Source organism: Nerophis lumbriciformis, linkage group LG17, assembly GCF_033978685.3.
Source record: "Nerophis lumbriciformis linkage group LG17, RoL_Nlum_v2.1, whole genome shotgun sequence".
NCBI classification, from domain to species: Eukaryota; Metazoa; Chordata; class Actinopteri; order Syngnathiformes; family Syngnathidae; genus Nerophis; species Nerophis lumbriciformis.
The window spans coordinates 16,383,960-16,410,000 of NC_084564.2; the positions used below are offsets into that span (position 1 = coordinate 16,383,960).

The following is a 26,041-nucleotide window of genomic DNA, read 5'->3' on the forward strand; positions in this document are numbered from 1 at the left end:
TTAAATATGAGTTTGCACAACGCTGGGATTTATCCAAACCCATAAATATAAAGTTTTGTCTTATTGCATATTGACTTGTTCACTCACACAACATCTTATTTTCAAACATAAAATATTTTTACAATCATTTTTCTCCTATATACTTAACTGGATACATTTGTTTCGTAGAAATATGTCTGTTCTTGTAGTATAGTGAAATATAGTATAACTGTAAATAAGGGTGTCTCCATTTGATATTGATATTGGATATTGGTCCGATATCAGCAGAAAAACAAGTAGGGATTAAATTGGCTGGCATCTAAAATGTCCGATACAAGCACTCCTGCAGCACAATAAGCACACACGGTTGGTCTTTTCTTGTATCATAGTGACGTTATTTACAAAAGGTAAACACGGTAGCTACTAGGAGCTAGCAGCTACACAACAGGTAAGCGCACAATAACACACAAGCTAGACATATGTAACAAGTGTCCTTCATTGAACAATATAAACAAGTATCAAATAATTATAGTTGCATATTACTTACAGGTACAAAGTCTACAAAGCAGAAGCGTATTTGAAAGTATCCAGTAACAAATGTGTCTGCATTGTTCAACATTCTGCATTATGAGCTTGACTTAATGAATTATTGTGACCAAAAAAACACTCTATTTCAACTTAAAGTCCATTCCAGACAGGTAATAATAAATATGTTAGTGTTTCTAATACCTACCGTTGTTCTCTGTTTGACTATTTGTTTAAGCCTTTTCTAACATTCCCGTTTGATTTGTGCTGATATCGTATTGGGTCAATGTCGGGATCGGCCCATACTCCAGGCTCTGTTATTGGTATCGTATTGGAAGTGAAAAAGTTGCATTAGGACACCCCTAGCTGCAATAATGCAATACAGTAAAGTTGCAACTAATTCTTCCTCATGTGTTTTTCCTCCATAATTAATTGTCTTTCTTTCCATTGTGGCCCAAACATTTCTTAGTAATGATGTTTGAAAGAATAATAATCCAAATTAATTTCCAAATGTGTACTGCGCTCTCCCATAAATGACTTGATGTTCAGAAGCGTTTAGCAAACTGCTGCCGAGCTCATCAGCGCTAATGGAGAGCGTCTAAATAACCCTCCTCATGTCCTCCAGCCGACTGCATCGCCAATTATAACAGCCAGATGGATAATAAGCAGAGCGGACTCTTGGTGCCCGAGCCGGGGGTCTACGGAGACGTGGATTTGTCCAACAAAATCAACGAGATGAAGACCTTCAACAGCCCCAACCTGAAAGACGGCCGCTTCGTGGGCGCGGGCGGGCAGCCCACGCCGTACGCCACCACGCAGCTCATCCAGTCGTCCATCATGAGCAACAACATGAACGCAGACCGAGGGACGTCCGGGAGCGGCGGAGGGGAGCTGAACGACAAACACTGCTGGAAGCCCGCCGGCCTCCAGAAGCAGGAAATGGGCTCGCAGTTGCAGTACAGCATCATGGAGCAGAACAAGCTGAATAAGGGTGAGTGGGAGGAGAGCTCCATCACCTGGTGGTCCTATAGAACGTCAACATCTCCCTCCGCCTCATCCTTCTTCTTCTCCTCTCCTCGCTCCACTCCTTTGGACCCCCATAGACAACTCTCATCATATTCCACTCTTTTACTTCCTCTTGTGTGTGTGTGGCCTTCATGGAACCCCTCATCACCTTCCATGCAGTCCTTTCCAACGTCTTCTGATGAAGTCCTACCATTCTGCAGTGAACTTCGCAACAAGTTCATCGTCTGTGTCAAATTTCCAGAGGGTTAGGGTTGGTGTCTTTCATTGCTGAGGAGCAACAACACCTTCAGGAACCACATCCGGGGGCTTTTTCTGGACTTTTTTTTTTTTTTGCATGTTCAAACACTTAAAAATGCATGGATTTGTAGTACCATACCATCTAGAATCTGATTGCGAGTTAACAAAACGGACAAAACGGATTCGATCATCCAAATCCAATCAGACCCCTTTAGTCCAGGTTGTCCCGATACTTAACTCCATATAGTTTTAGCGAGTGTAGCTTTTTTACACTGCGCCTCATGTCCTGCTCTTGTCGTCAGATCGCTACAGAGGCGGCGACACTCCCACGCCAGCCACCATCCCCTACAACCACAGCCACGACAGCCACACCGGGGGATCCTATAACAGCTCGGACCGAGGCAGCAGCAGCACCTCTGGTAAGATGTTTTACCCTTTTACTGTAGAAGGCTCTTTTAATTTTTATTATGCGATTTAATTATGATGCTTTGCTCAGAAAATATTTTCTACCCTTTTTGTATCTACATGAGGCAGTGTACCTTATTTTTCGGACTATAAGGCGCATTTAAAATGATTTCATTTTCTCATAAATCAACAGTGAACCTTATAACCCAGTGCACCTAATGTACTGATTTATTCTGGTTGTGCTTACTGACCTTGAATACATTTTCTTTGGTACAAGGTACAATGACCAGTAGATGGCAGTCACACACAAGAGATACATTATATTGCCAAAAGTATTTGGCCACCTGCCTTGACTCACATATGAACTTGAAGTGCCATCCCATTCCTAACCCATAGGGTTCAATATGATGTCGGTCCACCTTTTGCAGCTATTACAGCTTCAACTCTTCTGGGAAGGCTGTCCACAAGGTTGCGAAGTGTGTTTATAGAAATGTACGACCATTCTTCCAAAAGCGCATTGGTGAGGTAACACGCTGATGTTGGTCGAGAAGGCCTGGTTCTCAGTTTCCATTCTAATTCATCCCAAAGGTGTTCTATCGGGTTCAGGTCAGGACTCTGTGCAGGCCAGTCAAGCTCATCCACACCAGACTCTGTCATCCATGTCTCTATGGACCTTGCTTTCTGCACTGGTGCACAGTAACGTTGGAAGAGGAAGGGGCCCGCTCCAAACTGTTCCCACAAGGTTGGGAGCATGGAATTGTCCAAAATGTAAGGGGCCAAGCCCAACTCCTGAAAAACAACCCCACACCATGAATCCTCTTCCACCAAACTTCACACTCGGCACAATGCAGTCCGAAATATACCGTTCTTTTGGCAACCTCCAAACCCAGACTCATCCATCAGATTGCCAGATGGAAAAGCGTGATTAATCACTCCAGAGAATGCATCTCCACTGCTCTAGAGTCCAGTGGCGACGTGCTTTACACCACTGCATCCGACGGTTTGCATTGGACTTGGTGATGTATGGCTTAAATGCAGCTGTTTGGCCATGCAAACCCATTCCATGAAGCTCTCTGCGTACTGTACGTGGGCTAATGTGCTTCAGCATCCGCTGACTCTGTCAGTTACGTAGCCTACTACTTTGTGGCTGAGTTGCTGTTGTTCCCAAACTCTTCCATTTTCTTAGAATAAAGCCGACAGTTGATTTTCGAATACTTAGGAGCGAGGAAATTTCAGGACTGGATTTGTTGCACAGGTGGCATCCTATGACAGTTCCACGCTGGAAATCACTGAGCTCCTGAGAGCGGCCCATTCTTTCACAAATGTTTGTAGAAACAGTCTCCATGCCTAAGTGTTTGATTTTATGCACCTGTGGCCGGGGCAAGTGGTTAGGACACCTGATTCTGATTATTTGGATGAGTGGCCAAATACTTTTGGCAATATAGTGTACGTGTGGACTGCAGGTTGACGCCTGTTAAATGAATAACGCTAGCAAGTACAGGTTAGCAAGCAAGCCCAAATCTTTGATGTTTCCTTAAGAATACACAACATTACACACGGCACTCAAATATCTCTCCAAATGTTTTAGTACGACTTTGGTAAGCTACGAAGCCGCACAGTTTAATGAATTGTCGTAGTACTACGGCTACCGTAGTCAGACGTACTGTGCTTCAACATATGGGTATTATTAAGGGGTGTGTATAAGGACCCCAAAATGGCACCTATTAGGAGACATTTTATCTGGCGTTTTGTTTCGCCCTATTATGCAAAACCAACTTTTCTCACCTATTGGTACCTGCTGTTGTGTATTTGGGATCTGTGTAAGTCTCGAAAAATTGCGCTCGTTTGCCATTGTTCTCCGTAGTCAATTAGCTCCTTCTTTTTCTCTATCCTTCTGTTGTGGGACATTCATCCTCCGCTGTTGACATTTCTAACAGAAAGTAGCGCACAGTTCTAACTTGTATCTGTCAGTTGACTCGCTATGGAAGCGCTAAAAACTACCGGTACAACAAAGATGTGGAGTCACGTAAATAAGACCGCCCATAAAACGGCACATCCTGAACAAACGGTCAGAAAGCGGCTTAAAGAGGATCTGTAAAACAAAATCTATACAATATTTTAAACAAAGAGCCACCATTACATGTTATGTAGACCACAAAGAAGTGTTTTAAATGTAGGAAAAAAAAATCATAATATGACCCCTTTAATACGCCTTATAATCCAGTGCGCCTTTTGTATGAAAATAGACCTGAATAGAACCTCTCATCGGCAGTGCGCCTTATAATCCGGTGTACCCTATGATCCGAAAAATATGGTTGTTAGCTTCAACTGCAGTACTTGGACAGAGGGGACAATTGGGTCTGATCAGACAGATTCTGGAGTCATAGGAGACTAGGATGTGCAGCAACATAGGACACTTACACCATACTTGCCAACCTTGAGACCTCCGATTTCGGGAGGTGGGGGGCGGGGGGCGTGGTTGGAGGCGGGGCGTGGTTGGGGGCGTGGTTAAGAGGGGAGGAGTATATTTAGGATTCACCAAGTCAAGTATTTTATATATATATATATATATATAGGAAATACTAAGTCAAGTATTTCATATATATATATATATATATATATATATATATATATATATATATATATAAATAAAATAAATACTTGAATTTCAGTGTTCATTTATTTACACATATACACACACATAACACTCATCTACTCATTGTTGAGTTAAGGGTTGAATTGTCCATCCTTGTTCTATTTGTCACTATTTTTCTAACCATGCTGAAGCCCTCACTGATGATGCATTGCTTTGTGGCACGCAAAAAGTGCTTTCATCAAATGCACTAGATGGCAGTATTGTCCTGTTTAAGAGTGTCACAACATTGCTGTTTACTGCAGACAAACTGCTTTATGGTAGACGAAATGCTGTTGTGTGTTGTTGCCGCGGCTGGGAGGACGTTAATGAAACTGCCTATCAATAAACCTACATAAGAAACCAAGAACTCGCCCTCGATCATTCTACAGTTATAACGTGATTGGTTGAGCAGGTACGCTGTTTATATTGTGTGCCTAAATTTCGGGAGATTTTCGGGAGAAAATTTGTCCCGGGAGGTTTTCGGGAGAGGCGCTGAATTTCGGGAGTCTCCCGGAAAATCCGGGAGGGTTGGCAAGTATGACTTACACAGGATTCGGAAAACAATTTGCGTTTAATTGCAAATTCTTAGGTGTGAACTATGCACAACATATAACAATTGGAGCGCTTTTGAAAAAATTAAATGAAAGAAAAATAGCCCAAATAGTCGTGTGTATGAATGCTTTCATTCATCCAGGTCATTGTCATCTCAAGGCATTCAATTGATCACAACTGGACTGTTTGGTCTGTCTTAGAAGACGTTTCTGAAGAACCGGCTTCATCAGTTCGTGCTCACAGACTTAGATTGGTCAGATCTAGTCTAGTGGCTGGTGCCAAAACCCCAAATAATTATACTCCAAAACCAGGAGGGTGTGCCTGGGCAAGGATGGTTTCGCCCAAAATAGTCAGTCTCAATGTTCGTTTAGTCTCAGTCGTGTGAATAAATGTGACCAGTCAGGTCACAAATACCGCTTCGTTCGGACTTGGCTCGCCATCTAAATATGGAAATTTGTGGTCTTCTGGAATCCCAGTCAACGAAAGAATCCAGGCCAAAAAAAATCCAATCCAGGAAAGAAAACCTGACCATGCGTAGGCCACACATGTAGCACAGGGGTTCCCAACTGGAGTGGGTTTACAGCCTTTGGACTTTCAGTATCAGTCTTCCACTATAACGGCTGCTACTTCCACGCTAGCTTCCTCAGCACACAAACACGGCCTCTCCCAGTACGCATCTTGGACGGTCTGTGTCATGTCTGTGTGATCATGTTTTGTTTTAGTCATGTTCGGTTTTGTTTTTGGACTCTTTGTGCACTTTTGTTTGTTTTGTCACCATAGCAACCCATTAGTTTCCACCTGTCATGTCACGCACCTGTTTCACGTTTTGAGTCACGCACCTGTTTTCACTGATCATGTCACTGCTATTTAAGCCGGTCTGTTTCTGTTGTTCGTCCTGGTGACATTATCTATCAATCCTATCATACCATGCGATGCTACTTCTGACACCCCTTCTACCTCTGCTACCTGTCATGCCAAGCCATTGTTCCATGCACGTTTTTCATGCCACAGTAAGTGTTGTATATTATCATGTTTAGCGTTTTTGCCTTTGTGCAAGTTTTTGTTTCATTAGCCAAGTTTTTGTACTTCCGCCTTGTGCGCGCTTTTCATTTGTTCTTTTTGTTAGTGTAAAATTAAACATGCACTTACATTCACGCCTTGCCCGCGCCAACTTTCCTTTGCACCGTGGGAAAACAAACTACGCCAAAGTCCACGTTCTGACAGTCTGATGCAAAAGAGACAGGCCTATTCCAGATGTGGGAGGGGACACTTGATCTTATTGGCTTACATTGATTCCAATACTATGACACAATTGATTGCTCAAAAATAAAATACTTCCTGAATGAAGGATTACATTTTTAAAAGATTCCTAACAATATTTAAAAATATTTTAATGAACTATTATTTATATACTTTTTTTTACCATTATTTATTCTTATCATGAAATTTTTAATCATAATGATATCAATATTTATATTGTAAAACTAGGTTACATTATTTAAACTTATGTTACTTTACGTTATGTCAGTGCTTCTCAAATGTTTTCTGTTACACCCACCAGAAAGAAAAAAAACATTCCCCGTCCCCCCTCTCCACCGTGACTATAAATAGTATAATTTGTCTATAAAACTAAAGTACAATACAGCATAACATTGTATACTTATTAAAAAGTTAAAGTACCAATGATTGTCACACACACACTAGGTATGGTAAAATTAACCTCTGCATTCGACCCATCCCCTTGTTCACCCCCTGGGAGGTGAGGGGAGCAGTGAGCAGCAGCGGTGGCCGTGCCTGGGAATAATTTTTGGTGATTTTACCCCCAATTCCAACTCTTGATGCCAAGCAGGGAGGTAATGGGTCCCATTTTTATAGTCTTTGGTATGACTCGACCGGGGTTTGAACTCACGACCTACCGATCTCAGGGCGGACACTCTAACCACAAGGCCACCTGCTCAGTGGCCTTGTGGATGAAAGAACTATAGATCAACTTACAATAAAGAATAACTTTATTAACATTGTTTTTTAGTCTGTAACAAATAAATAAAAAAGATTTAAAATGCATCAATTTGCCTGAAATTAAAAAAATAAATACATCCCTATTCAAACAATAAATAAGGATTGACCGACTTGAACCATATGATACTGAAAGATAAAATTGGTTAATAATATAATAATATATATACAAATTATAAATAAATATTATTTGAGACGGACTTTGTTCAAAATGCGCTGCACATACTTCAAATTTGGTATGCAATAAAAAAATAAAGACCTAGTTGAATATTATATTGATTATTACACTGTCAATAGCACTCACCATAAATAGATGAACAATTTACAGTTAATACATGTGATCCACCGATCTCAATCATGGATGATCGTATGGGAATCGGCAACATAAACCCCTGATCGGAACACCCATACTGTTGTAGCTCCATTGTTGACACCTTTGTCTAGTTTCCGCTGTACATCATTTCTTCTCTCTGTATGTCCTTGCATGTGCTTTATTTTCAATTCCTCTTCCTAATTGGCTTTACTTTAATCGTGCGACGCAGCCGCCTAATTTCATCTGGGGCCTCAGTGTCTTCTCAGGGACAAGGACAAATGAGAGCGCATTGACGACGCCATGCAAGGCTGCCACCTTTAATGCCACGTATCCATTCTGATATCACATTTCAAGTTGCAGTCATTAGGCGCAAGCCCCACAGCTCATTGGTTCGCCGTCTTGGTCTTAATTGGACACTTTTCTTCTTTATTTGGGTGCAATAGTGCTTACGGTGCTTCCCGCTACCGAAGAGGCACATTTAAAGCGAGCGGAGGCTTATTTATGCATTTATTCTGCTGTCAATTCACGCTCTGTTAGATTGTCATCTCATGATGTTGTTTTTTTGTGTTTTGTCGAGCAGGCAGTCAGGGTCAGAAGAAAGGAACACGCACCCCCAAACTACCAAAGCAGAGCACAATGAATTGGGCTGATCTCCTGCCTCCCCCTCCTGCAAACCCGCCCCCAACCAGGAATGCACAGGACTACACCCTGTCAATGGAAGAAAGGTAAAAAGTGCCCGCTTCTCATGTTCACTGCCTCGGGGAGCGTCCATCAAACCTTGATGGAGTGCTGCCATGAATATTTACCACGTGTTGTCCTGACATCGGAGTAGCTCGTCTTCAGCAAATGATGTGAAAAATAATGAGGCGTCGCTTCTCTTCCGCCGCGTTGGCAGCTGCGACCCAGACATGCAGTGCTCCGTGCCCCCCTCGCACATGTACCTGCAGCCCGATGAGCTGGAGGAAGAAGAGGAGGAGATGGAGCGCGGGCCCACGCCGCCCGTCCGGGGCACGGCCTCCTCCCCCGCCGCCGTGTCATACAGCCACCAGTCCACCGCCACGCTCACTCCCTCGCCACAGGAGGAGATGACGCCCATGCTGCAGGACAGCCACGAGCGCAGGTACGCTGGGTTTTTTTGTCGTTTGAATGCCTTTGCCTGTGTTGAGGAGTTACTAAAACACACAATAAAAATTAATACGTGTGTAGATTTTAATTAAAGGCTTTTATTCATAGTCAGCTCGGTTGGTAGAGCGGCCGTGCCAGCAGCTTGAGGGTTGCAGGTTCGATCCCCACTTCCGCCATCCTAGTCACTGCCGTTGTGTCCTTGGGCAAGACACTTTACCCACCTGCTCCCAGTGCCTCCCACACTGGTTTAAATGGAACTTACCTGCTCCCAGTGCCACCCACACTGGTTTAAATGTAACTTAGATATTGGGTTTAACTATGTAAAGCGCTATGAGTCACTTGAGAAAAAGCGCTATATAAATATAATTCACTTCACTTCACTTAACACATTAGGCCGCAGGTGTCAAACTCAATGCCTGGGGGCCATACCTGGCATGCCACATCATTTAATGTGGCCCGCCCTAATCATTTTAAAGTTTCTGGCCCATACGTGGCCCGCCACATCATTTTATGTAGCCCGCGATGTCGTTTTTTATGGCTCACCACTTAGGCACTCCACATCATTTTATCTGGCCACAACGTCATTTTACTTGGCCCGCCCTCGTCATTTAAAGTGTTCCACCACGTAATTTTATGTGGCCAACCTCATTCATTTGTCTGGCCCGTATGTGGCTGTCCACATAATTTTATGTGGCCCGCAATGTCATTTTATGTGGCCTGCCACATAATTTTACCTGGCCCGCCATATGATTTTTATTTGGAATTTATATTAATATTTTTGTTACATTGTTTTTGTTATTTTGCACTCGTGACTTTGTTGTTAAACAAGTGTGTGTATTACTTAGTTGTATTGTTTAAGATCTAACAATATTTTTATTCACATGAAGTTCTCATAATCAACAATTAAGGCAAATGTATTAATAATAACCTTTCAAATCAAAAGTATCGGTGTCAGTATTGGTGATACCAGCCCTGTATTTACTTGGTATCAGAACAATACTAAAATTCCCTGAATCTCCACCCCTCGTTGGGAGCCCCTCATGTAGCAGTCTTCCAAACTACTAAAACTTTAAACAAACACTATAAAAACTTGAAGTTGTATATAAGTTTTGTAAGAAAACATGCTTGAAAAATCAGAAAAGCCAGAACCTGAATAAAAACGGACGAGACTGCTTAAAAAACACTCCATATTTTTTACTTCTCGTCGAGGGAGTCAAAGCCTTTCTTCTTGTCTCTCACTGACTACTGACCAACTGACGTTAGAGACCCAATTTTTTGTAAGTGATTTTGAAATATTTAAAATATCTTCGAAATATTTAACCGGATGGAGACCAAAATTCCCTGTATCGCCCACTCCTGGTTGGGAGCCCTTAGCTTACAAACTACTAAAACTATAAACAAAAACTATTACAACTTGAAGTTGTACCGGTATTTAAGTTTTGTAAGAAAATATGCTCCAGAACCTGAATAAAAAATGGACTAGAATGCTTGAAATCTGTCCATAATTTTAGGTATTTTTTTCGTGTAAAGAAGGGGTGGTCTTCCCATCTAATTTATACATTCAAACCAGCAGGTGACACCAAACAACTTCTCCCCAAGGGAGTCAGAGTGTTTCTTCTTGTTACTCACTACCCACTGACCAACTAACTGATGTCGGAAACCAAATTTTGTGCAATTGATTGAAATATTTCAAATACTTTTGAAATATTTAATCGAATCGCTACCTACATTCCCAGTATCCCCCAACCCTAGTTTGGAACCCCTGGTGTTGCAGGCAAAATACAAACTACTAAAACTATAAACTAAAACTATAAAAACGTGAAGTTTTGTATCAAAATATGCATCAAAACATTAAAGAACCCAGAACATGATTAAAAACCAGCTTATAGAATCAGTCCATATATTTTTGTTTGTTTGTTTGTACCCAAATATGAGACGATGGTTTTCCATGTGAAAAAAGTTTATAAGAGTTTTGTACAAGCAAACCGGAAGTTTGGCGTCACGGACTACTCACCAACTAATGCTGGAAACAACTTTTTTGCATTTGAGTTTGAAAAATTTCTAATATTTTTTAAATATTTAATAAAATCGATACCAAAACTCCCAGCATCTTCCACCCCTAGTTGGCAATCCCTGGTGTTCCAGGAAAACAACAAACTACTAAAACTACGGTATATACAAAAACTATAAAAACGTGAAGTTGTACATAAGTGTTGTATCAAAATTTGCATCAAATATTGAAAAAGATTAAAAACAGACTAGACTGCTTAAAATAAGTAAATAATAATATATATTTTGTGTTTATTAAATGTTTCCTTGTTAAAAAAAAGTCTATAAGAGTTTTATACAAGCAATCAGCAGATGATGCCAAACGACTTCTCCCAAAGGGAGCTTTTCTTCTTGTCCCTCACGGACGACTGACCATCTGATGTCAGACACCAATGTTTTGTAATTGACTTTGAAATATTTTTTTAATATTTAATCGATTCAATACCAAAATTCTCAGTATCGACCACTCCTAGTTGGGAACCCCTGGTGTCGCAGGCAAACTACAAACTACTAAAACTCTTAGCAAAAACTAAAAACGTGAAGTTGTACGTAAGTTTTGTATCAAAGCATGTATCAAAAAAATTTAAGTACCCAGAACAACGTTCCCTCTAAGGTGCGCGCCTGCGCAATTGCGCACTGCTCAAGCGTCCTCTGCGCACAGCAATTATATGCCGCGCACCAAATCAAATCCCATCTGAATTCTAAACAAAATAAACACATAATTTATTTATCATTTATCATTATATTCTGTGTAATTTTGCAATGCAACTCTGAGTGACAGTGACAACAAGCGGCCCTAACGGTGTTCGTCAACACCGTTCAATTGAACACCGTTCAATGATTGTAACGCCTATCGAGATGCTTTGAGGCCAGGAATTATATCGATCACTTTATTGAGCAAAACTGTTTATATTGGGCCATAACCACACCAAAAACATGAGTAAAAAACTTCTATCTGGAAAAACTAGTCATTTTCTGCCGTACAAACCAGGCCAAAACCAACTTGTCATCTGTCACCAACACGCATAGCACTAAGCCACTGGTGCGTTTATGGCCACACAAAAAGTCGGACAACTCAAACACCACACAAAGTTACACTATGACTCCTCAGTAATATGTGTGCTTATTGTACTGTCATTTATTATTAATGTTCATTTATTGATATTAATCATGGAATGCTGTTACTAGAAAAAGTTACAGGAATGCACACTTCATCCTATGCTTACATTTCATTGTGCAACATGAGGATGTTTAAGGGGAACTAAATGTGATCTCTGAAAGGGGTACAAATGATTTCCAAAGCAGGACCCCCACCCAGACATATTGTACAATACTAATCCATAGCTTATGAAAAACAAGATTTCTTTTATTTTCATTACAAGTGGGCCAAATCACTAATATTACAAAATAATCTCATGAAAATGACTCCTCTCATTTGAGTGTTATTATAAAAGATTGGTTTGAGACAGGTGTGCTGCTGGTATTGCCACGTGTGATGTTGCTCACATGTGTTCCACTGAATGCTCAGGGAGTTTTTGTGTTTGCTCACACACATGAACAATTAGAGGGAACATTGACCCAGAACAAGATTAAAAATCCGACTAGACTGCATAAAATCAGTCCATATTTTTGGTATTTTGTTGTGTATGTACTACAATATAAGACAATATTTTTCCCTGTAAACATTTTTTTATAAGAAATGTATACCCATACTTGCCAACCTTGAGACCTCCGATTTCTGGAGGTGGGGGGTGGGGGGCGTGGTTGGGGGCGTGGTTAAGATATATATATATATATATATATAAGAATTACTTGACTTTCAGTGAATTCTAGCTATATATATATATATATATATATATTTTATTACATATATATATATATACATATATATATAAGAGAAATACTTGAATTTCAGTGTTCATTTATTTACACATATACACAAACATAACACTCATCTACTCATTGTTGAGTTAAGGGTTGAATTGTCCATCCTTGTTCTATTCTCTGTCACTATTTCAGAACACACACATTATACAAATATACATTATAAAATCAATAAGATTTTAATTTGGGAGTCTGAATTAGGATCAGAAGTTCCTATATAAACATTGCGCACTCACGTCGCCTTTTTGTATTGATTACTACAGCTGTGCACTAGATTCATTCACAAATACAAACTACAACTCCCAAACACTTTAGAGTTAGGCTCCACCATCAGAATGTGTGCTTAAACTTATAAAGATCACATGGATATTATTCAGTGAGTTGATTCACCAAAACTAACCTGTTATACAGGAGGAAAAAGCACACAGGACGTTTCAATTGTTCACAGACTGGTCGCGCTCATCAGAATGACAAGACACTTCCAGTCTGCAGGTGATAGCATTCAATTGGGAAGAAACGCCCTACTGCCCCCTACTGACCAATGTGAATACTGATACATGTGTAATGACAGCTCCAAAAACGAATTCAAACCACAAAATAAAATAAATCAATCAACACAAAAATGTGACACATTATGGGTGGGTCACATATGCATGTACAGTAGATGGCAGTATTGTCCTGTTTAAAAGTGTCACAACATTGCTGTTTATGGCAGACGAACTGCTTTACGGTAGACGAAAACTTGACTGCTGTTGTTGTGTGTTGTTACCGCGCTGGGAGGACGTTAATGAAACTGCCTAACAATAAACCCACATAAGAAACCAAGAACTCATTAGCTGTTTATATTGTGGGAAAGCGGACGTGTGAACAGGCTGTCAACACTCACTCAGGTCCGCATGGAGCTGGAAGGGGCGTGGCCTCCAGCTCCGCCTGAATTTCGGGAGATTTTCGGGAGTAAATTTGTCCCGGGAGGTTTTCGGGAGAGGCGCTGAATTTCGGGTTTCTCCCGGAAAATCCGTGAGGGTTGGCAAGTATGTGTATACCGTACATGCAAAGCAGCAAAGATTGCCAAACAACTTCTCGCCCAGGAAGTCAGAGCTTTTTTCCTGTCACTCGCTGACTACTTACCAACTGATGTTGAAAACATAATCTTTATTGATTTTGAAACATTGTGTTTTGGGAAAGAGGGGTCTTTTTATACTTATTTTCATTTGATATACATGTCAATAGGGAATAGGAATGAGCAAAAGCAGTACTCGTCAATTGAACTGTTTTTCTATCAATAAAAGTTACTTAGATTATATTTGATTCCCATTATCTCTAAATTCTCAACAAACAAGCCTAATTAGGAGACCATTATGTTCAAGTTCCGAGGGTCCACTCGTCGTTGATGGAATCCCACTATTCTCTTGCTAGGCGCCATGCAGTGAGCCCCCCGGCCCCGCCTCGTCCCCTCTCGCCCTCACACACCTACAGCTACATCACCAGCCCCCTGGATACGGACGGCATGGAGGAGGAAGACGAGATGCTGGAGGAAGACGAGGAGGAGGAGGGGGACCACACGGATGCGGAGGTGGCCAAGATGCACTACCACCACACCCACCCGCACCACCCCCAGCAGCAGATGCATCCGCGGCGGCTGCTGCTCCGAGGGATTGAACAGACGCCGGCGTCCAGCATGGGCGACCTGGAGAGCTCGGTGACGGGATCCATGATCAACGGCTGGGGGTCCGCCTCCGAGGAGGATAATGTCTCCTCGGGGAGGTCCAGCGCCGTCAGCTCGTCGGACGGATCCTTCTTCACCGATGCCGACTTCGCTCAGGCGGTCGCGGCGGCTGCCGAGTATTCGGGGCTACGAGTGGCCAAACATCCCAACATGCAAGGCCAGGAAGGGGCAGCTCTTTTGGGTGCGTTTTATTTGCTTGACCTCATAAAATCAACAGTTTTTTTTTATTAGGCTGAACTTATTATTAACGACATGTCTTCTTCCTCAGCACGTAAATACCAAATGAACCCGGCAGGCCACCGTCCCGGCAGCCCGGTGTCCACAGACAGCAACATGAGCATGGCGGCGGTGCACAGGAGGCCTCCAAAGAAGCAGAAACAACATCCAGCAGGGAACCTCAGACGTGAAGCCTACAACGAAGGTAGTCCATCTCACTTCTTCTCAAGTTGTAGCATATTTGTATCACAGCAAGATCTGTGAGTGTATATATGCTGAAATAAACGTGATGTTGTATGCTGATACTGGACATGTAAGTATGAAACAGAAGAAGGGGTGTTCTAAGGAAGGGAGGAGAAAGTGTCAATAATGAGACCACTATGCTAGGAGCAGATTATTTATTATACCATCTTAATCTTTAATGATGGATGCAACAAGCGTTCAGACAGTGTTGGTTGATGTTTCTCCACTTTCTGAGCGCTTTTCAATGTCTAATTTCATTTTGCTTTTCATTTTGACTTTCCTTTTCTTTGGCGCACTGCCATCAGAACCTCCTGATCACACTTGGAAGTAGTGAAGGGGAAAATGGATGTCCTTTCTTTAGTGTTTCAACGCACGACTACATATTATTCCGCCTACGTATTCTTCTGCCGTGTGCACTACTACTACAACTATTAGTATTACTAATAATAATAATAGTAATGAAAATACTTGCATAGATAATAAACAATAAAATACAAAAAATAATAATAATTCAACTTTCTTTGTATTGCCATTTTAATAACCAGTGGACCAAAGTGCTGTATAGAATAATTAATAAAAGACATACAAAAACAACAAAGAAAATAACAGAGAAAATAAGATACATCTTAAAAAAAACATTTAAAATAAAATGAAGACATACAAATGTAGATAAAAAGAACAACTAAAATATACCAGAATAAAAACATATTACAAAATCAATTTAAAAAACTTCCTCACCTATGGTCATGAGCTTTGGGTTATGACCGAAAGGACAAGATCACGGGTACAAGTGGCCGAAATGAGTTTCCTCCACCGGGTGGCGGGGCTCTCCCTTAGAGATAGGGTGAGAAGCTCTGCCATCCGGGGGGAGCTCAAAGTAAAGCCACTTATCCTCCACATCGAGAGGAGCCAGATGAGGTGGTTCGGGCATCTGGTCAGGATGCCACCCGAACGCCTCCCTCGGGAGGTGTTTAGGGCACGTCCAACCGGTAGGAGGCCACGGGGAAGACCCAGGACACGTTGGGAAGACTATGTCTCCCGGCTGGCCTGGGAACGCCTCGGGATCCCCCGGGAGGAGCTGGACAAAGTGGCTGGGGAGAGGAAAGTCTGGGCTTCCCTGCTTAGGCTGCTGCCCCCGCGACCCGACCTCGGATAAGCGGAAGAAGATGGATGGATGGATGGATGGATGAAATTTAAAAAACTAAGCTCAAACCAAATAAATTACAATATAACTAAGAATAAAAATATCATCCACAACTTATGAAGTGCCAAAGGCCAAATAAAATGAGATAATAATAGGAATGCAAGAGAAGACACACATACTATATACACATTAAATATGACAAAAATTAGTTTAAAAATATAGTTTAGTGTTTTAAGAATGTCTATTTATGATAAGCGCTAATTTATAAAAACAAATGAAAGCACAGATCTATTTCTTTCTCCAAAAAAAATAGTTGCCATGTTAATGGATGATTTTGGAAACATTTCACCAATTAAACTAAACTTGTCAAACGCTACTTAAGACTGTTCCATGTTGTAATTGACACAAACACTGTTCTTGTTTTAAATATAAATACCGGTAATAACAATTACAATAGTGTGACCGTCTCCAGCTGTCGGGTGGGTTCTCTGGACCATCATGGGGGGAACATAGCTGCGGGCAGGTTTAGACTTCTTTCTTTTTTCAAATAAAACATCCGTCATCGGTCGCGTCGCTTTATCAATCAATCAATCAATCAATCTTTATTTATATAGCCCTAAATCACAAGTGTCTCCAAGGGCTGCACAAGCCACAACGACATCCTCGGTACAAAGCCCACATACGGGCAAGGAAAACTCACCCCAGTGGGACGTCGATGTGAATGACTATGAGAAACCTTGGAGAGGACCGCATATGTGGGTAACCCCCCCCTCTAGGGGAGACCGAAAGCAATGGATGTCGAGTGGGTCTGACATAATATTGTGAGAGTCCAGTCCATAGTGGATCCAACATAATAGTAAGAGTCCAGTCCATAGTGGGGCCAGCAGGACACCATCCCGAGCGGAGACGGGTCAGCAGCGTAGAGATGTTCCCAGCCGATGCACAGGCGAGCGGTCCACCCCGGGTCCCGACTCTGGACAGCCAGCACTTCATCCATGGCCACCGGACCTGTGCCCCCCCCCCCCTCAAGGAAAAGGGGAGCAGAGGAGAAAAGAAAAGAAACGGCAGATCAACTGGTCCAACAGGGGGGCTATTTAAAGGCTAGAGTATACAAATGAGTTTTAAGATGGGACTTAAATGCTTCTACTGAGGTAGCATCTCTAATTTTTACCAGGAGGGCATTCCATAGTACTGGAGCCCGAATAGAAAACGCTCTATAGCCCGCAGACTTTTTTTGGGCTCTGGGAATCACTAATAAGCCGGAGTTCTTTGAACGCAGATTTCTTGCCGGGACATATGGTACAATGCAATCGACAAGATAGGACGGAGCTAGACCGTGTAGTATTTTATACGTAAGTAGTAAAACCTTAAAGTCACATCTTAAGTGCACAGGAAGCCAGTGCAGGTGAGCCAGTATAGGCGTAATATGATCAAACTTTCTTGTTCTTGTCAAAAGTCTAGCAGCCGCATTTTGTACCAACTGTAATTTTTTAATGCTAGACATAGGGAGACCCGAAAATAATACGTTACAGTAGTCGAGACGAGACGTAACGAACGCATGAATAATGATCTCAGCGTCGCTAGTGGATAAAATAGAACGAATTTTAGCGATATTACGTAGATGGAAGAAGGCCGTTTTAGTAACACTCTTAATGTGTGATTCAAACGAGAGAGTTGGGTCGAAGATAATACCCAGATTCTTTACTGATTCGCCTTGTGTAATTGTTTGGTTGTCAAATGTTAAGGTGGTATTATTAAATAAATGTCGGTGTTTAGCAGGACCGATAATCAGCATTTCCGTTTTCTTGGCGTTGAGTTGCAAGAAGTTAGCGGACATCCATTGTTTAATTTCATTAAGACACGCCTCCAGCTGACTACAATCCGGCGTGTTGGTCAGCTTTAGGGGCATGTAGAGTTGGGTGTCATCAGCATAACAATGAAAGCTAACACCGTATTTGCGTATGATGTCGCCTAGCGGCAGCATGTAAATACTAAAGAGTGCAGGGCCAAGAACCGAACCCTGAGGAACTCCGCACGTTACCTTAACATAGTCCGAGGTCACATTATTATGGGAGACGCATTGCATCCTGTCAGTAAGATAAGAGTTAAACCACGACAAAGCTAAGTCTGACATACCAATACGTGTTTTGATACGCTCTAATAAAATATTATGATCGACGGTATCGAAAGCAGCGCTAAGATCAAGAAGCAGCAACATAGATGACGCATCAGAATCCATCGTTAGCAGTAGATCATTAGTCATTTTTGCGAGGGCTGTCTCCGTAGAGTGATTTGCCCTGAAACCGGATTGAAAAGGTTCACAGAGATTGTTAGACACTAAGTGTTCATTTAGCTGCTGTGCGACAATTTTTTCGAGGATTTTCGAAATAAAGGGAAGGTGGGACACCGGTCGGTAGTTTACCATGAGGTCAGGATCGAGGTTAGGTCTTTTGAGCAGAGGATGAATAACCGCTTTCTTGAATGCTAGGGGAACAGTGCCAGAGGAAAGTGATAAGTTTATAATATTTAGCACTGATGGACCTAATAATACAAAAAGCTCCTTGATAAGTTTCCCAGGAAGTGGGTCAAGTAAACATGTTGTTTGTTTTATCCCACTTACACGCTGTAATAGTTCCTCTAATGTTATTTCATCAAAAAGAGAGAGACTATTTTGTATTGCAGTATCCGTCGTAGATACAGTTGTATCTGTGTTCATAGAACCCAGTTGTAGCTGGGATGCGTTGTCTTTAATCTCCTTTCTAATGAGTTCAATTTTCTTATTAAAGAAATTCATAAAGTCATCTGCCGAGTGGGTGGAGCTATTGGGAGGGGTCCCTTGTTGGGTTAGCGATGCTACTGTACTAAACAAAAATTTAGGGTCGTTTTTGTTGAGGCGGATGAGATTTGAGTAATATTTAGCTTTAGCTAAGGTAAGCATGCGTTTGTACGATATTAAACTATCACTCCATGCTTGATGGAAAACCTCAAGCTTGGTCGCGCGCCATTTGCGTTCCAACTTTCTACATGATAATTTATGAGCTCTGGTTTCCTCTGTAAACCATGGGGTGCGCCTTTTAGGGGCCCTTTTTTGTTTTAGCGGTGCTATACTATCAATGGTTTTGCGCAGGGCATTGTCAAAGTTGTTAGTGAGGTTATCAATAGAGCCGACATAATTTGGGAATGGTGCCATTACCGAAGGCAGTAGGTCAGCAAGAGTCATCGTTGTGGCGGCATTAATGTTGCGGCTGCTATAGCAGTTATTATTATTATTAGTTTGTTGACAATGAGTCAGAACTTCGAATTTTATAAGGTAATGATCGGACATTACTTTAGTATACGGGAGTACCATAACTTTGGAGGTGGTGACACCCCTGACCAGCACTAGATCTATCGTATTGCCGTTGCGATGCGTAGGTTCATTTATTATTTGTGTAAGACCACAGCTATCAATTATAGTCTGGAGCGCCACGCACTGAGGGTCCGATGGGGTATTCATATGGATATTAAAGTCCCCCATTATGATTATATTGTCTGCGTGCGTCACTAGATCAGCAACGAACTCTGAGAATTCATTAATAAAGTCCGAGTAGGGCCCTGGGGGGCGGTAGAAAACAGCCATATCGAGAGGCAGCGGTGCGACAGACCTCATAGTAAGCACCTCAAACGATTTGTATTTATTATTTAGGTTAGGGGTAAGGTTAAAGTTTTCATTATATATTAGTGCGACCCCCCCACCCCTTTTAAGGGGACGGGCAATATGCGCATTCGTATAGTTAGGAGGAGATGCCTCATTTAGCGCAAAAAATTCGTCTGGTTTGAGCCAGGTTTCGCTAAGACCAATGACGTTAAGATTGTTGTCTCTAATGACCTCATTAACTAATAACGTTTTGGGAGACAATGATCTTATGTTTAAAAAGCCCATATTATAAGTATTGGGCTGTTTTGACGAGTTTTTGTTTAAATTATCCGTAGTAGAAATATTAATAATGTTGCGTTTATTATACGTAGTGCACTTTAAATAGTTTCGACCATATCTAGGAATTGATACGACGGGAATTTTCAGATTGTTTGCTTGATGCTGCGATCGACTGAACGCATCATGATTTGCCACCTCAGTAGAATGCATATCTACCCCGGACACATTCACAACAGAAAACACATTATGTGAGTTGTGTGTTATTCTAAGAAAATTGCTATGCGTACAGGAATTATCCAGCCTGGTGCTGGCTAGTTCTAGCTTAACTGACTCCTCACCCGGACTAGCAGGCTCTGTAATTGCCTGTGACCGGGCTTGCTCTAGTGTAGTTAGTCAAATGTGACTTAAACAGTAGTCTATATTCTTAGACAGGATGATGGCGCCTTCCTGGTTAGGGTGAAGGCCGTCCCTCATCAGCAAGCCTGGCTTGCCCCAGAAAGAGGGCCAATTATCAATAAACGTTAGTCCCTGTTGTCTACAGAAGCTAGCCAGCCACTTGTTAAGCGAGACTAATCTGCTATACCTCTCATCATTGCCTCTCGCAGGCAGGGGGCCAGAGACAATTACTCGATGCCTGGACATCTTTCTAGCGAGATCACAAGTCCTGGCTATGTTTCTCTTTGTAATCTCTGACTGTCTCATTCTAGTGTCATTGGAGCCAACGTGTACAACTATATTCGCATAACTAGTGGTGCGATTAGCCTGTCGTACGTGTTTACTAGGCCTGTTGCGAGTTAGCTCCCTAAGATTAGCCTCAATGTCAGGTGCTCGGGCCCCCGGGATGCACTTAATTGTGGCTGGTTTGCTAAGCTTTATGTTTCGGGTGATAGAGTCCCCTATGACTAAGGTGTGGTGCCCGGTAGACTGGGGTGTAGGACTAGCTAAAGAGCTAAATCTATTATGCGTCTCAACCGGTACACCGTAGCTTGTAGGCCGCTTAGGACTGCTACAGGCTGGGCTAGTTAGCTCGCTACAGCTAACGCTAGCAGATGTGTCCGCAACATCTAAAGTTACGAGATTACTCTGCTCTAACTGGCGGACACGGCCCTCTAGCAGAGCCAGCCTCTCCGTGAGTAAGGTGCAAGACGCGCAGGAAGCCATACTCACGGTGTTTTCTGTCACCGAGTGAAGTTCCTGCTGTCTTCCGAGAAGTCCTGGTCACGGTGTGCAGGAGTAGACTCCTTCTGACCGGCGCCCGGCGACGCCTTTCTCCGCGCTAGCTTCGTTAGCTTAGCAGCTAGCTGCTAGCTAGCTGCGGGAGGGGTGGAGAGACAGAGATTGGGTGATTTGCAAGTTAAATAGTACTACTAAATATGTTGAGAAAGTAATAAAGAAAGCTGCAGAACAATTTAAAAGCACACAAATAGAACGATACTTAGCTTTTTCGAAACAGCGAGCAGTCAGCGAGCAGTCACGCTGACTGCTTATAGCTCCGCCTCCTCCTGCTCGCTCTGCCGTTCGCGCCTCAGCGTCACAGTGTCGTCGTCTTCTTCCTTGCGCTCTCAGTCCCAGTCTCTCTCGCTCTGCATCTGCCTCTCCTTCTCTCATCTCCGTTTACGTCTCCCGCCCTTTTATACGGTGCGAGAGGATAATTACATTGTCTGCAGCTGTGCGATCCACGCACCTTCTGCTGATTGTGGCGTCGCTCCCGGCGCCCCCCGTCCCGCTGCTCGTTCGCCGTCCACGCCTCCTCGCCGCCATCTTGGAGCGGGCTCCGGCGTGGCACGCCTCGCTGTCGGTCTGCCGGCCCCGCCTCCCCACAAATAGTTACAATGAAGTCAAAGTACAGTGCATCTGGAAAGTATTTCTCGCGCTTCCTTTTTCCCCACATTTGTTATGTTACAGCCTTATTCCAAAATGGAATAGATAAATGAATGATAAATGGGTTATACTTGTATAGCGCTTTTCTACCTTCAAGGTACTCAAAGCGCTTTGACACTATTTCCACATTCACCCATTCACACACACATTCACACACTGATGGAGGGAGCTGCCATGCAAGGCGCTAACCAGCAGCCATCAGGAGCAAGGGGTGAAGTGTCTTGCTCAGGACACAACGGACTTGACTAGGATGGTAGAAGGTGGGGATTGAACCCCAGTAACCAGCAACCCTCCGATTGCTGGCACCGCCACTCTACCAACTTCGCCACGCCGCCCCAGATCCATTTTTGTCCTAAAAAATCTATACACAATACCCCATAATGACAATTTAAAACTTTTTTTTTTTTTTTGGAAATTTTATTTAAAAAAAATTCACATGTACATACAAATTCACAGCCTTTGCCAACCTTTGGCAGCAATTATCAATCAATCAATCAATGTTTATTTATATAGCCCTAAATCACAAGTGTCTCAAAGGGCTGCACAAGCCACAACGACATCCTCGGTACAAAGCCCACATAAGGGCAAGGAAAAACTCACCCCAGTGGGACGTCGATGTGAATGACTATGAGAAACCTTGGAGAGGACCGCATATGTGGGTAACCCCCCCCCCCTCTAGGGGAGACCGAATGCAATGGCTGTCGAGTGGGTCTGACATAATATTGTGAGAGTCCAGTCCATAGTGGATCCAACATAATAGTAAGAGTCCAGTCCATAGTGGGGCCAGCAGGACACCATCCCGAGCGGAGACGGGTCAGCAGCGCAGAGATGTTCCCAGCCGATGCACAGGCGAGCGGTCCACCCCGGGTCCCGACTCTGGACAGCCAGCACTTCATCCATGGCCACCGGACCTGTGCCCCCCACCCCCTCCACAGGAAGAGGGGAGCAGAGGAGAAAAGAAAAGAAACGGCAGATCAACTGGTCTAAAAGGGGGGCTATTTAAAGGCTAGAGTATACAAATGAGTTTTAAGATGGGACTTAAATGCTTCTACTGAGGTAGCATCTCTAATTGTTACCGGGAGGGCATTCCATAGTACTGGAGCCCGAATAGAAAACTCTCTATAGCCCGCAGACTTTTTTTGGGCTCTGGGAATCACTAATAAGCCGGAGTTCTTTGAACGCACATTTCTTGCCGGGACATATGGTACAATACAATCGACAAGATAGGACGGAGCTAGACCGTGTAGTATTTTATAAGTAAGTAGTAAAACCTTAAAGTCACATCTTAAGTGCACAGGAAGCCAGTGCAGGTGAGCCAGTATAGGCGTAATATGATCAAACTTTCTTGTTCTTGTCAAAAGTCTAGCAGCCGCATTTTGTACCAATTGTAGTCTTTTAATGCTAGACATAGGGAGACCCGAAAATAATATGTTACAGTAGTCGAGACGAGACGTAACGAACGCATAAATAATGATCTCAGCGTCACTAGTGGATCAAATAGAACGAATTTTAGCGATATTACGGAGATGAAAGAAGGCTGTTTTAGTAACACTCTTAATGTGTGATTCAAACGAGAGAGTTGGGTCGAAGATAATACCCAGATTCTTTACTGATTCGCCTTGTGTAATTGTTTGGTTGTCAAATGTTAAGGTGGTATTATTAAATAAATGTCGGTGTTTAGCATTTCCGTTTTCTTGGCGTTGAGTTGCAAGAATTACAGCCTCAAGTCTTTGTGAATATGATACCACAAGCTTGGCACACCTATCTTTGGGCAGTTTTGCCCATTCCTCTTTGTAGCACCACTCAAGTGCCATCAGGTTGGATGAGAAACGTTGGTTTTCATCCAGAATGTCTGTGTTCATCTTAGTCTAGTCAGGTAGGTGACCAAGAACACGATGGTCACTCTGTCAGAACTACAGCATTCCTCTGTGGAGAGAGGAGAACCTTCCAGAAGACAACCATCTCTGCAGCAACCCACCAATCAGGCCTGTATGGTAGAAGGCCAGACAGAAGCTATTTCTAAGTAAAAAAAAAAAGTTTGCCAAAATGCACCTGACAGACTCTCAGACCATGAGAAACAAAATTCTCCGGTCTGATGACATAAAGATTGAATTTGGCGTGAATGCCAGGAATCATGTTTGGAGGAAACCAGGCACCGCTCATCACCAGGCCAATACCATCCCTAAAGTGAAGCATGGTGGTGGGATGGTTTTCAGCGGCAGCAACTGGGAGACTACTCAGGATAGAGGGGAATATGAATATACAGAGACATAATGGATAAAAACCAACATTTCCTATCCAACCTGATGTAGCTTGAGAGGTGTTGCAAAGCTGCCCAAAGATAGGTGTGCCAAACTTGTGGCATCATATTCACACAGACTGCAGGCTGTAATTGCTGCCAAAGGTGCCTCAACAAAGTTTAGAGCAAATGCTGTGAGCACATGTGTACATGTGATTTATTTTTATTTTTACATTTGTCTGTGGAATTTTGAGGACAAAATTAATGTATTCCATTTTGAAATAAGGCTATAACAATACAAAATGTGGAAAAAGTGAAGTGCTGTAAATACCTTCCAGATTCACAGTATAATAATAATAATTGATGAATAAAAAATTTTATAAGCCCTTGTAGGCACACAACTAAGAAATGATTCATGTAAACACGTGACGTTTTTGGACGGCAGCACTGCTCTGTATTAAATATATATTCATCTGCTGTAAATTGTATGTGGTGTAAATGTATTCCAGTAGTCCTTATGTGATGGTGATGGTGTGCTGGCTGTCTCGCTCTTTAGTGTCAGGTGTCCTTGAGTGTTGGAAGCACTTGACAGTGAGATTTAATATCTCTGCTCACTGGGAGCCAACACACAGTCCCCCCCCCCTCCCCCCCCCCCCTGCCTCTTCCTTCCTCTTCCTCCTGCATCCTCCTCACACCCTGGCTGCTTCCCCATCCTCCTCCCTGCACACGCTCGCCTCGGTCTTTGTTTCAGCCTGGAGGATGTAGGGGAGGGACGGATGGTGGGGGGGTTCAAACCGCCTGACAGTCCTGTCTGTCCGTCAGTCCTCCAGCTGATTACATTTGATCTGAATGGATTGTTTTTCATTTGGAGGTTATTGCCTACTACAGCACACCCACACACTCCTTCTGTCTCCCACTACAACCCCCATCAGACCCCTGCATGGTCTGGAGCTCTGCCGCAGAGGCGATCTAATGACATTTACTGAATTATATAATATTAAGAAAATATATAATTCTCACAGAAATTGCATTGAGGGACGCTCAGGTTCCCCCAGTCCACTGGGAATGGGGGCAGGGCCAATAAACTCTATAAAATGAGTAAAACTAAACAAATCATTGATGTAACAATAAAATAAAGATAAAAAAATAGTAAATCCAACACAGCAAATAATTTAAACATTTCCAAAAAAGTCCCTCTAGTGGCTGTGAGCAGTATTGGGAGGACATCAAGGGTCTGCACATGTATTTTCAAGGGACAAGCGGTCGAAAATGGATGGATGGATGATTCATCGGAATCAGAATCAGGTTTTTTGGCCAAGTACTTTGACTTGGTAGACTGTGATCTCTTTGTTTAATGTAAGAATAAATAAACATTTATTAACTTTTAAAATAAATGCACGATGAATTAAAAAAAAAAAAAACACACAGACATAACATTTTAATATTTTTTACAAAAAGAAAAAAAAGAAGAAATAAAATGGGTTTTTTTCTCACAAAAGAAAATTATATATTTAAATATATTTAAAAATACATTTATATACAGCGTACATTTTTTTTCAGAAAAAGCCTTTGAAACGTTTTTTTTGATAATTTATTAACTTGTGTAATAAATAAATAAAACAACAAAATGTTATTACAACCACATAACATTTTAATGTTTTTTGAGTAAAATGCAAAGTCGTTTAGTCATTCACCGGTACACTGTTAAAGGTATGTTTACATATAAACATGTTTCTCTTTTGATATGAGTTTAACGTTACAGGTGGAAATTTGTCGTAACAATTTCAAAAAGTATATTTTATACTTTCATTTATAGGTTGTTGGGTAGTTTCAAGCTGGTATTTGGTCATTATTTCACCCAATGTAGGGGACGAGATGTGAGCTTCAATAAAATATTGAATTGAAGTAAAAAAACAAAAACAAAGTACAT

General features: G+C 42.2%; 1 protein-coding gene across 1 annotated transcript in view; it reads left to right on the plus strand.

The window, feature by feature from the left end:
• robo1 (roundabout, axon guidance receptor, homolog 1 (Drosophila)) overlaps positions 1 to 26,041 on the plus strand; it is a 697,256-nt gene that overhangs the window by 666,445 nt on the left and 4,770 nt on the right. The window contains exons 23-28 of the mRNA XM_061972616.1: positions 1,130 to 1,495; positions 2,070 to 2,186; positions 8,269 to 8,413; positions 8,584 to 8,808; positions 14,163 to 14,653; positions 14,741 to 14,893. Coding sequence (XP_061828600.1) covers positions 1,130 to 1,495; positions 2,070 to 2,186; positions 8,269 to 8,413; positions 8,584 to 8,808; positions 14,163 to 14,653; positions 14,741 to 14,893 — 1,497 coding nt within the window. The remainder of the gene's footprint in view (positions 1 to 1,129; positions 1,496 to 2,069; positions 2,187 to 8,268; positions 8,414 to 8,583; positions 8,809 to 14,162; positions 14,654 to 14,740; positions 14,894 to 26,041) is intronic.